The 11,680-nt window shown below is 38.4% G+C and overlaps 1 protein-coding gene across 4 annotated transcripts in view; it reads right to left on the bottom strand.

Annotated features, from left to right (window-relative positions):
* Positions 1-5,899: 5,899 nt before the first annotated feature.
* Positions 5,900-11,680, bottom strand: part of LOC107683545 (active breakpoint cluster region-related protein) — a 16,940-nt gene continuing 11,159 nt past the window's right edge. For all 4 annotated transcript variants that reach the window (XM_016479621.1, XM_016479623.1, XM_016479622.1 and 1 more), the window contains 5 exons: positions 9,230-9,369; positions 9,002-9,136; positions 8,758-8,863; positions 8,465-8,585; positions 5,900-6,047 (listed from right to left, as the gene is read on the bottom strand). In XM_016479621.1, coding sequence (XP_016335107.1) covers positions 5,958-6,047; positions 8,465-8,585; positions 8,758-8,863; positions 9,002-9,136; positions 9,230-9,369 — 592 coding nt within the window. In that variant the 3' untranslated portion in view covers positions 5,900-5,957. The remainder of the gene's footprint in view (positions 6,048-8,464; positions 8,586-8,757; positions 8,864-9,001; positions 9,137-9,229; positions 9,370-11,680) is intronic.

Below are 11,680 nucleotides of genomic sequence, written 5' to 3'. Positions count from 1 at the left end.
CTTTGGATGGGATAAATGCAGAGCACTAATTCCGAGTATGGGTCACCATACTTGGCCACATGTCACGTCACTTAAAAATGTTCCAAACTCACCTGTACATTTAATGAAGTTCTGGGTTCAGTACAAGCACTTGTGGAATAATGTTGATTACCAAATGAACTTCCTCTCACTCCTCTTTTTCTCAAGAAAAGAAAAGAAAAAAATAGAAAGAAAAGGGGAAAAAAAATCTTAAAATACTGTTAGTAAGTTAAAATACTGTTTCGGAAGTCAATCAAGACGTAAACAATGTTAACACCATAGCTGTGGTTAACACGGTTTTAGTGTAAAAACAAATCGCTCACTAATCTTTTCTGTGTAAAATTATATCCCGTTGTAGACATCTCTTACTAACCTTTTCTGTGTAAAGTTATATCCCACTGTAGAAATCATTTACTAACCTTTTCTGCGTAAAGGTTTGTCCAAATTGTAGCAGGTCCGTGACCGTAACAATTTTAACAACTTCGACGCCATGACAACTCAGCACCGTAAACAGCTGAAACGTCTTAAAATGATAAATTACACCGCTTGCAGCTCATATCATACACAGGTCTTAATAGAAGAATTAATTATAAGCTTAAAAAACATATGCTTTACATTTCTGCTCTTAAATCCTCCAAAAATAGCTCCCTTCACTTCCAATGTAAGTGCCTCATCAGTTTCGATTTCATTTATTTTTTTGTATTATTATTATTATTTTTATTCATTTTTAATTGATTAATTAATTTATTTATTTATTTTGAGGAAATTAATATTATGCTACAAATGTGGTCAACCGGAACACCTTCAGAGTGATGCCTTTTTTTCTTTCTTTTTTTTTTTACAGGAATGAAAACGAGGCTATGAGGGATAGAAGTAAAGTTCAATGGATCAAAACAACATATCAATTGTTGAGCTTACAAACCATCTTTTTGGTAAAAAAAAATAAAAAATTCAGTAAACAAAAACGTCATAAGACAGCTTTCAAAGATGTGAGTTATTAAAATTGCGGGATTTGGCACCTTTATACAGTGCGTGCCCTTGTAAAGACCCCATGAAAATGAACAAAGGTAATCTTCAATTTTTTTCTCATCTTGCCTTGCAAGCTTCTCTCGCACGTCTATCCCTCACAGCCTTTACCTTCACGTAAAATTCACTGTGGTGTCTAACCTGACTACAGACAGACTGAATACATGTGGGATAAATGCTGAGTTCTGGACCCCGCGTGTTTACTGGCTGGCAAGAAGAATTTTTACGAGACATGAGGCCTACAGTACATCACAGAGGCAAAGTTCAACAAGCTCTACCACACTCACACTCACCCGCTCTCTTTCTTCTGTTCTTTCTCACAGTGTGAGTAATGATACTGCTGAGTGAACCTCACTGTTTAATAAGCCTTCTCGAATATGTTGCTAACACGCTCTCGTTGAGATCACGCACACATACACAGACGGGCACAGGGAACCAGATACACACGAGGCTTCTGTTAACCCGAGAGTGAAGAGGTCAATCCAGTTGATCCCTTGCATAATATAGGATAGTAGAATGTAATGCAACATTTACATTTTTCACACCTCTCCATCTAATTTGATTTTTGGCCCTTTGTATTAAAAAGTTTGGGCACCTCTGCTTTACAGCAATATTTATTGTTAAAAGTGCTATAAATACATTTTATACTGAATTATTATATTAGAATTATATTTTATATTGAACTGAAAATGTGTATACATTTTGCATTACCAGAACCATTTTTACCCACTGCTTATTAAAGTGGAGAATTTGTTCTAATAGTTTTTTTTATAAATATAATATAAAGCTGAAAACAACTAGTCTTTATTATTTATCACATAGTATAAACGGGTTATATAGAGCTGCTCTATATATAATATGTGAATATACAGAGCTCTGTTTATATTTTAGGAAGGTAGGGGGATCATATTTAGGGGTGCTTGGGATCAAAATGTTTGAAAACCCTTACTAGAGTTATCTATATTTCATCTGTTAGCATCTGCTGTACATTTCAAACTATGCCCTCAAATCTCAGTTTCAGTTTGAGCTGCTACAGAGATACAGCCGTTACTAATAACGTCTGTCTTTCATTGTGCTTTTCCCATTCAATCCATCATTCAGTTCTTTTATTCTAATGGCAAGATCTTTTCTGATCGTCCCTTCTGCGTTAGCACTTATTCTGGACCCCGCGTGTTTACTGGCTGGCAAGAAGAATTTTTACGAGACATGAGGCCTACAGTACATCACAGAGGCAAAGTTCAACAAGCTCTACCACACTCACACTCACCCGCTCTCTTTCTTCTGTTCTTTCTCACAGTGTGAGTAATGATACTGCTGAGTGAACCTCACTGTTTAATAAGCCTTCTCGAATATGTTGCTAACACGCTCTCGTTGAGATCACGCACACATACACAGACGGGCACAGGGAATCAGATACACACGAGGCTTCTGTTAACCCGAGAGTGAAGAGGTCAATCCAGTTGATCCCTTGCATGCATGCCTCTCATACGAACACATTGCGTCCATGGCAACGAGATTCCTGATCGCTGTTAGCTCTAATAAAACTGGTGCCATCTGTGTTACATATATACAGTATACTGGTTCACTGTACCACACTGATGGACTTCAGCATACATATACAAAATGTGTAAAATATATATCCAAACAATGACAGAATGGCAGGTGTGACCTCAATCTATCAAATCACCTTTAGGTTTATAGTGGACTGTATGTCATTATGATGCTCTTCTAGATGCTAAACTTAAAATGAACGTCAACCTTTCTGATTAAGCTTGATTATGCTTTTATTTCTTTAAAAAATTATATATACATATAAAGTATTAACTAATAACGTCTGTCTTTCATTGTGCTTTTCCCATTCAATCCATCATTCAGTTCTTTTATTCTAATGGCAAGATCTTTTCTGATCGTCCCTTCTGCGTTAGCACTTAACCACAGGAACCTGTTTTATTGGTGGCCATTTTCACGTGGGAGCACCGACTTCTTTCAGAACCCATTTGATGCTGTGTTGTAACCGGGGCATGTCTGGATGGCGTTATGGCACACATCTGACATTGCTGCACTTTTCCTGCCTGGATCGCTGGGAACGGGAGCGCTTTTCCAAGTTTGGATTATGGATCAAAGTCAAAATCAGGCGGAGGGAAGGAGAGTGAATCCCACCCCGGCCAGGTGGGGCATAAGCTGAGGTGAAAAGCAACACCCAGCGACGGTGGGGGAGAGGTTAGGAAGCATGGATCTCTTTGAAGTGCCGGTGCATGTCATGGTGAACTTGGTCTTGTTGGAGCTGAACCGTAGCGGATTGATTTGCATGGAGGTGGGGTGAGGGGGCGGGAGAGTGGCAGAGTTATTGGTGACCCCCACAAGTGTGTGTGAGAGAGTTGGCCATCTGTGGTAGGATATTACAACCGTCTCACTTCACCTTTCTCCCCTATTGCCCTCTCGGCCCACCCAGAAACTCTGTTTCAATGAGGTCCTATTCGGTAGAGCTCTTTACGTACAAGAAAATACTTTTCTGTCCTGGCTCAAAGGACGCTAACGTGACAGGTTTTCTCTAATGTTAATTAAGTATAATTAAAATACTATTATAGGTTTAATCTATAATTAGTTTTTATTCATTTTTTTTTGTTTTAATTTTAATGTTAGTATTTTTATTGTATTTTATTTTATTGTATTGTCATTTTAATTTGTTTTATTTAGTTTGATTAGTTTCATTTCTTAAAGGGATAGTTCACCCAAAAATTCAAATTCTGTCATTAATTACTCACTCTCATGTCGTTCCAAACCCGTAAGATCTTCGTTCATCTTCGGAACACAAATTAAGACATTTTTGATGAATTCCGAGAGCTCTCTGACCCTGCAATAGACAGCAAGGATCCTACCACGATCAAGGTCCAGAAACGTAATAAGGACATCATTGAAATAATCCATGTGACATCAGTGGTTCAACCGTAATGTTTTGAAGCTACAAGAATACTTTTTGTGCGCCATTTTGGAGAGTATCACGACGTATGAGCGTGCTTTGATCTGAACGTAAAAAAACGTATGCTGTTCTGTGTCAGCAGCATCATGCGCATACGTTGTTTACGTTCAGATCAAACCACGCGCATACATCGTGATACTCTCCAAAATACTGCCAGGGTGACGCGGAGGAGACGAATTGTTGAATAAAGTAATCATTTTTGTTTTTGGGTGAAATCTCTTTCATTTTTTTTTTTTTTACATATATCTATCCAAACTAAACTATCTATCATAAAACTCTAGATGGCACAGTCCGATAGATCTAACTCAATCTGACATTAGGGGCCCTATTTTAACGATCTAAGCACATGGTCTGAAGCGAATCACGCAGGTGAACTTAGGGCGTGTCCGAAGCCACCTTTGCTAGTTTAACGACGGAAAAAATGGTCTGTGCGCCAGACGCATGGTCCAAAAGGGTTGTACCTATTCTCTTAATGAGTCATTTGTGTGTTTTGGGTTTTAACGTGCAATAAACCAATCAGAGTCTCAGCTCCCATTAACTTTAAGAGCCAGTTGCGCTTGCACCATGGCGGATTCGCTATAATACATGATGGAATTTGCAAGAGCAAAGACTGAACATTTCTTCAGAGAGGAAACGGATCTGCTTGTGCGCGCTCTACAGGACAAGCCGGATTTCACCAAAGCCCCCTGACAATAATACACAATAGGCTAATAATCTTTTACATTGTAATCCTTTCGTTTTTAATATTTGACATGTTTGTGTGCTGCTGCACGTCCCTCTGTGTGTAATAAGCAAAGGGTGAGAAAGCGCTTGGATTTCATCAAAAATATCTTAATTTGTGTTCCAAAGGCTTGGATTTCATCAAAAATATCTTAATTTGTGTTCCAAAGGTGAACGAAGGTCAAACAGGTTTGGAGCAATTTTTTTTTTTACATATATCTATCCAAACTAAACTATCTATCATAAAACTCTAGATGGCACAGTCCGATAGATCTAACTCAATCTGACATTAGGGGCCCTATTTTAACGATCTAAGCACATGGTCTGAAGCGAATCACGCAGGTGAACTTAGGGCGTGTCCGAAGCCACCTTTGCTAGTTTAACGACGGAAAAAATGGTCTGTGCGCCAGACGCATGGTCCAAAAGGGTTGTACCTATTCTCTTAATGAGTCATTTGTGTGTTTTGGGTTTTAACGTGCAATAAACCAATCAGAGTCTCAGCTCCCATTAACTTTAAGAGCCAGTTGCGCTTGCACCATGGCGGATTCGCTATAATACATGATGGAATTTGCAAGAGCAAAGACTGAACATTTCTTCAGAGAGGAAACGGATCTGCTTGTGCGCGCTCTACAGGACAAGCCGGATTTCACCAAAGCCCCCTGACAATAATACACAATAGGCTAATAATCTTTTACATTGTAATCCTTTCGTTTTTAATATTTGACATGTTTGTGTGCTGCTGCACGTCCCTGTGTGTGTAATAAGCAAAGGGTGAGAAAGCGCTTGGATTTCATCAAAAATATCTTAATTTGTGTTCCAAAGGTGAACGAAGGTCAAACAGGTTTGGAGCAACATGGGCGAGTAATTAATGACAGAATTTTCATTTTTGGGTGAACTAGCCCTTTAAGTGTTCACATGCTGACCTGTAAAGGTGTGATAAAAGTCCATGTAAAACTCCATGTTTGCATAAATTTCTATTGGATTGACTAGATTTTGCATGCAAAATGTTGCCAAACAATGGTAAATGTGACTGCACCTTAATATTAAAGCACCATAACATAGTCAACTCATGGTCATGTCATTTTTAATGACAATAAAAACCTGAAAATAAAATATTAAACATCTGTAAAATAAAGCGAGTTAAACAATTTTTACAAATTTACAGATATGACCATGGATACGCAGACAGAAAAGGAGTCTGGTTGTTGAAGGCTCATGTCTCTAGATCATCAATGTCCTGATGTTTTGTGAGAAGAGCTTCTGGAAGGTTCTGACACTGCAGATAGAGATAAATCACCTGAACCTGTGATGAAAAACACAAAAACACACATGTTAAAAATAATGTGAGAGGATGCAGTGCCTCCTTCAGGCTATGACTGGCTCATTATCCTGCCAATGCAATAATGGCCGCCTTTCATATTCTCTTCCTCACTGTGATTGTCTGATTAATCTGTCAATTTGTTAATGCTCACATCTGATGTTCACAACTGGTCTACAAATTGGCCTAAATGGGTCAAACCGGTATAAATTGATTACTTAGTTACTTAATTAATTACCTGTGATCATCACGACAAAAATGTTAATAACTAATAGACTGTAAAAAGGTGACTATTAATAATAATATTCAAACAACAAATATAAGTAGGACTGCATGATTAACTGAAATAAAACTGAAATCTGGATATAGCTTAGTGCAGAGATTTAAAGGTGACATATCATGAAAATCTGACTTTTCCAGGTTTTAAGTGCTATAATCAGGTCCCCGGTGCATCTACCAACCAAGGAAACGTGAAAAAGATTAACCCAGTAACTTTGTTTTGGTAAGCCTTTTTCTGCAAGCGTCTGAGAAAATGAGCGCGTCTGATTTCGCTCCCTTGGTGACGTGGCAAAGGGATCTCATTATAATATTACCGCCCTTAATCTGTCAATTTCCGCTGACATTTGATTTTTGCAAGCGACAAAGGTGTACCAGCTCTAATGCCATGGCGAAAGTTTGAGCAAAACATGCTAACTGTTCTGTCTTTGGCTGCACAGACAAGCACAGAACACTATTTAAAGTCCCAGCCTCAGCGGAGACAAGAGATCAGTGGATTTATTGATTTATTTACTGTATATTGCTGCTGCCACACAGATCTAAAATAAACATGCGATTTATTTCTCAGCTGTTTACCTTTTTTGTAACTCGTGTGTTTTTAACGTAAACCTTTGTGTGAATGAGAACTTAGTTTAGTACTCACATGCTGTGACAGCCGCTTTCTGTACGTGTGCACTCAGAAAACCATATATCAGAAGTTTAAACTAAAACGCATGATATCAGCGCGATAAACATGATAATCAGAACCAAAACAGATGTTTTTAGCAGGTCGAGTTTTAATGGCGCAGCTCTATTCTGGAAAAGGGGGCGGGGAGCAGCAGCTCATTTGCATTTAAAGAGACAGGCACGAAAAACAGCGTGTTTCTGCTTCCACTCAAAATAGGCATTTTCGAAATGATATAATAAATGATCTGTGGGGTATTTTGAGCTGAAACTTCACAGACACATTCTGGGGACACCTGAGACTTATATTACATATTGTAAAAAGGGGCATAATATGTCTCCTTTAATGTAGGTAGGGTGGTGCAAAAAATCGAATGCGATTTTCATGCGCATCTCGTCAGTAAAGGCGCTCCTGTGATTAGAAGTAAATCTCCAGCATGTGTTTTCAGATGGAGCGACATTTACTACACAGAGCCGTAGTTCACTGACAAGCTACACAAAATCGTGTTCAAAATCGCAGGCGATTCTTTGCCGATTTTGAACGCGATTTTGTGTAGCTTGTCGCATTCGATTTTTTGCACAGCCCTAAATGTAGGTGTAGTGTAGATTTAATAAAATAAATATATGCGAGTGAATGTAAAGAGAAGTGATTATAAAGACAAGCAAATTTAAAGCTTGATGGTTTAACGTCTGAAAGTAAAGAAATTAAGACAGTCATATATATTATTATTGTAAATTTACAGTTGCGCTGTAATATTAAATAATTATTATTATATAACTTTTGTTAAATATTCAACTTTTATTTTACAGTGAAATATTACAATAATAATATTTCTTATTACAATAATAATTACAATAATATTTCTTATTTTGTTTAATATTTTTACTTAGTAATAATAGTAATAATAATACTGTCAAGTCAAATTGACATATAGAATCACAAAATATTTATCCAAATTGTGCAGCCCTATAAACAAGCTAAGCAAAAAAAATTATCAAAAAAAATAGCATTTACATTTTTCCCAAATTATGTAGCTTATGAAGAAATATGCTTTTTTTTTTAATAAAAAAAAAAAGAAAGATAAACGAAGTTAAAAAAATTTATTAACTTGCTCCATTTTAATGTAACTTGGCTTTAATAAAGTGTTCATATGAACACATAAAAATATTGTATTATTTTATTTTATTTTATTTTATTTACACACACACACACACACACAGACAGGGGATTTTTTGCTCCTCATTTCATATGTCCACGCCATTGTAGAGAAGATACTCAAGCATCCGTTGAGTGCAGAAAATTGTTGTTTCTCTTCTTCTAAAACAAACCCCAGAATAGAGAAAACTGTATGTGTGCGCAAGCAGCCAGGCTTCAAGGAAATGTTATAACTGGACTACTTATAATAACACAGTACCACACTGGACACATCAAGCATTTATTTTATAAAAAAGAAACAACTCACCTGAACCTCCACTTCTTGAGATATGTCGACACGAGCCACTGGAGGGCGCAAAAGGCTGGGGCCAAACACTGTGGCCAAATTACTCAGAGACATTTTATTCTCTCCCTTCCTCTCTGCAACACTGAGAAACACAAAAAGAGAGAAAGATGTGCATGAGAAGGGGAAAAAGAAAATAAACAGAGAAACGTCTTTTTTTTTATTTACATCCATCAGTGCTGAAAGTGATTCAGGTCAGTCTGGGGTGAAACTAAATCAGTGTTTTGGCAGTTACGAGTTGAAAGGATGTTGTGTACCGTCTCAGGTGATGTAAGAGGAAGAGGAGAGTGTTGCGGTTTACATCTGGTAGAGCCTGCAACAGAGTCAGCATGCTGTCGGCCCTGAGATATGGATCGGCAATGTCTGCCATAACCGAATAGAGAAAGAGATATGTATTATCATTTTAAATGATTCATCATCATCATCATGTATACTGTTCTCACGTTGCATGTTTATGCACAGACCTGTGCAACTGTGTGTTCAGGTGTGTGAAGGCCTCACCTAGTGCATCTGCAAGCTCCTTGAATTGCTCAGAGGGAATAAGAGGTAAAGGAAGTTCTCTAAAGTACAGTTTCAGAGTGCCTGATACAGCATTCACATCTACAGTCCTCAGTTTACTCACAGCCTCACGGTAATCTACAGAGAGAGAGACACTTTTGAGATAAGTACACTTGAGATTAGTTCTATGAGAATCTGTTAACAGTTTGACACACCCACACACACACTCACTAGTGTTGAATGCATGTTTTAGTGCTTGTATCTCGGTGCTGGCTCCTGAGATTCTGTAGATCCCCTCTTCTTTCAGACCCCTCCTCTCAATCTCCTCCACACAGGAACGGACAATGTGAGGGACCAGCACACTCTCTTGCCTGTAAACACACAAACATAGACACAATTAAGCATTTAAACACTTCTTCTTATTCCGTTTTCATTTTCCTCTTCCTTTTTAGATGACAAAACACCTCTATTTCTACACATCTTAAAGGGGTCATATGATGCTATTTTAAAGATCATTATTTTGTGTATTTGGTGTAACAGAATATGTTGACATGCTTAGAAATAGCCTTTGTGCACAGCCAGCCTTGTACTCTTCTAGGTTAAAAAAACTGTCGTCCATAAAATGCGTTGCTCAATCGGTTCTTTTTGAGTTGGACGTGGTACTACGGGCGGTGCGTCCTGCGTCATCAACCCGTAACTAAAGTTAGTTTCAGTTCGATTTGTGAACCGGCTCAAAATAACGATTTGTTCAAGAACCTAACATCACTACTTTGTACTCATTTACACTAGAGTTGCAGGTATCTTTTAATTGCTTTGGGTTTACTGTAGCGCATGGGAAACAAACACTAAAAGCCAAGTGATGAAACGGCACTAAGTTACCTGATTAAACCGTGCAGCGCAAGAGAACAGCTGGACAGTTCAACCAACTGTCGAAGTTTGCCGAGGATTACCGATGACTCAACAAGAACCGAATGAGCCGTGGCGAAGTTTGCCGAGGATTACCGAAGATTCTGGTTGAGTTGACGATACTGTGCAAGCCTGAGGCGCGTACTGGAAATATGCTTATTATGACTGTTATTAATTTACATTTTATTAAAACCTGAAAAAAACCTTTCTGTCGAGTGATGTAAATACATTTTACAATAGTTTATTGTGCATGCATATTATATTTAAAGTTGCTTAAGTGAAATCAAGGAGTTTATAAGACTGGTTTATTCATTCTTTATACCAGGGATCCTCAAATCTGGCCTACGAGATCCACTTTCCTGCAGAGTTTAGCTCTAACCCTAATCAAACACACCTGAGCATGCTAATCAATGTCTTCAGGATCATTAGAAAGTCACAGGTAGGTGAATTTGATTAGGGTTGGAGCTAAACTCTGCAGCGCATTGGCCCTCCAGGGCAAGATTTGAGGAACCCTGCTTTATACTGTAGACATGTAGAACATATCCGCGTTTGTGCATCAATGTCTGTAATGTGTGCTGTAGGTGTGAAACCTTTAGGAATCTTATCCGAGTTGTAGGCTAGTCAATATTGGTCAGTCAGTCGTATCTGACATAAAGGATCAGCGAATGAAACTGTGACCACAAACACCATTAACTTAAGTGAATTATATGGCAAGAATCAGCAATATGCTTTCACACAAATTACTTTATTTTTTGAATGTTTCAATATGTGTTGACACAAATTACTTATTAGAACTTTTCATTGATATAACATTGCATTGAGTTGTTATAAAAGAAATGCGTAGAGACGTTATTGCTTGATGACGTCAGGAACCGATGAATCGGCTTTTTGAACCGGTTCAATGAGACGATCTGTCCGAAAAGAACTGGTTCGCGGAAATGAATCGTACTTTGCATCACTAGTACAAAGACATTTTTATCGCTCATATCTTTTGGACTGAAATAGCGCAGACACTGGCGAGGATTACTCTTTCTTGTGTGCTTGTGTCAAGAGCTAATGTAGGCTACATGGTTTTGGCTTTAATAACAGCACTTAATATGTGGGGGCGTGGTGGGGTTTCGACAATTGGCACACCGGGGAAAGCTTGGGTGCTCCCGATGGCCAATCAATTCTAGGTATACTTTTCCTTTCCTCCACAGCCAATCACGTCAGGCCCCCTCAATCCGCGGGCCCTGGGGCTTCAGCCCCGCCTACCCCTTATGTTAATCCGGCCCTGCATGTCATAATGAATAGCCATTGCATGTATCAGAATTAGGCTACCTATTTGCTCGCGCACGAGCAACTCTGTTTCATCTCTGGAAACGTGTTCAGTCTTTGCGCTTGCAAATTCCGCCGTGTAAATAGCAAATCCGCCACGGCACGAGCGCAACTGGCTCTTAAATGGAATGGGAGATGAGACTCTGATTGGTTTATTGCACGTTATGCCCAAAACACACCCATTACTCATTAAGAGAATAGGGACAACCCTTTTAGGCCATGCGCCGGGTGTGCAGACCGTTTTTACCGTCGTTAAACTAGCAAAAGTGGATTTGGACAGGCCCTAAGTGCACCTGCGCCGTGCGCGTTAGACCATGCACTTAGATCGTTAAAATAAGACCCATGGAGTTGTGGGCATTTCATTAATGTTTGATAACCAGAATCTACTATCTATCTATGTATATATGTGTATATATATATATATATATATATATATATATATATATATATATGTGTGTG

Source organism: Sinocyclocheilus anshuiensis, unplaced genomic scaffold (assembly GCF_001515605.1).
Source record: "Sinocyclocheilus anshuiensis isolate Anshui unplaced genomic scaffold, SAMN03320099.WGS_v1.1 scaffold874, whole genome shotgun sequence".
NCBI lineage: Eukaryota > Metazoa > Chordata > Actinopteri > Cypriniformes > Cyprinidae > Sinocyclocheilus > Sinocyclocheilus anshuiensis.
This window is presented reverse-complemented; position numbering and strand designations above follow the sequence as displayed.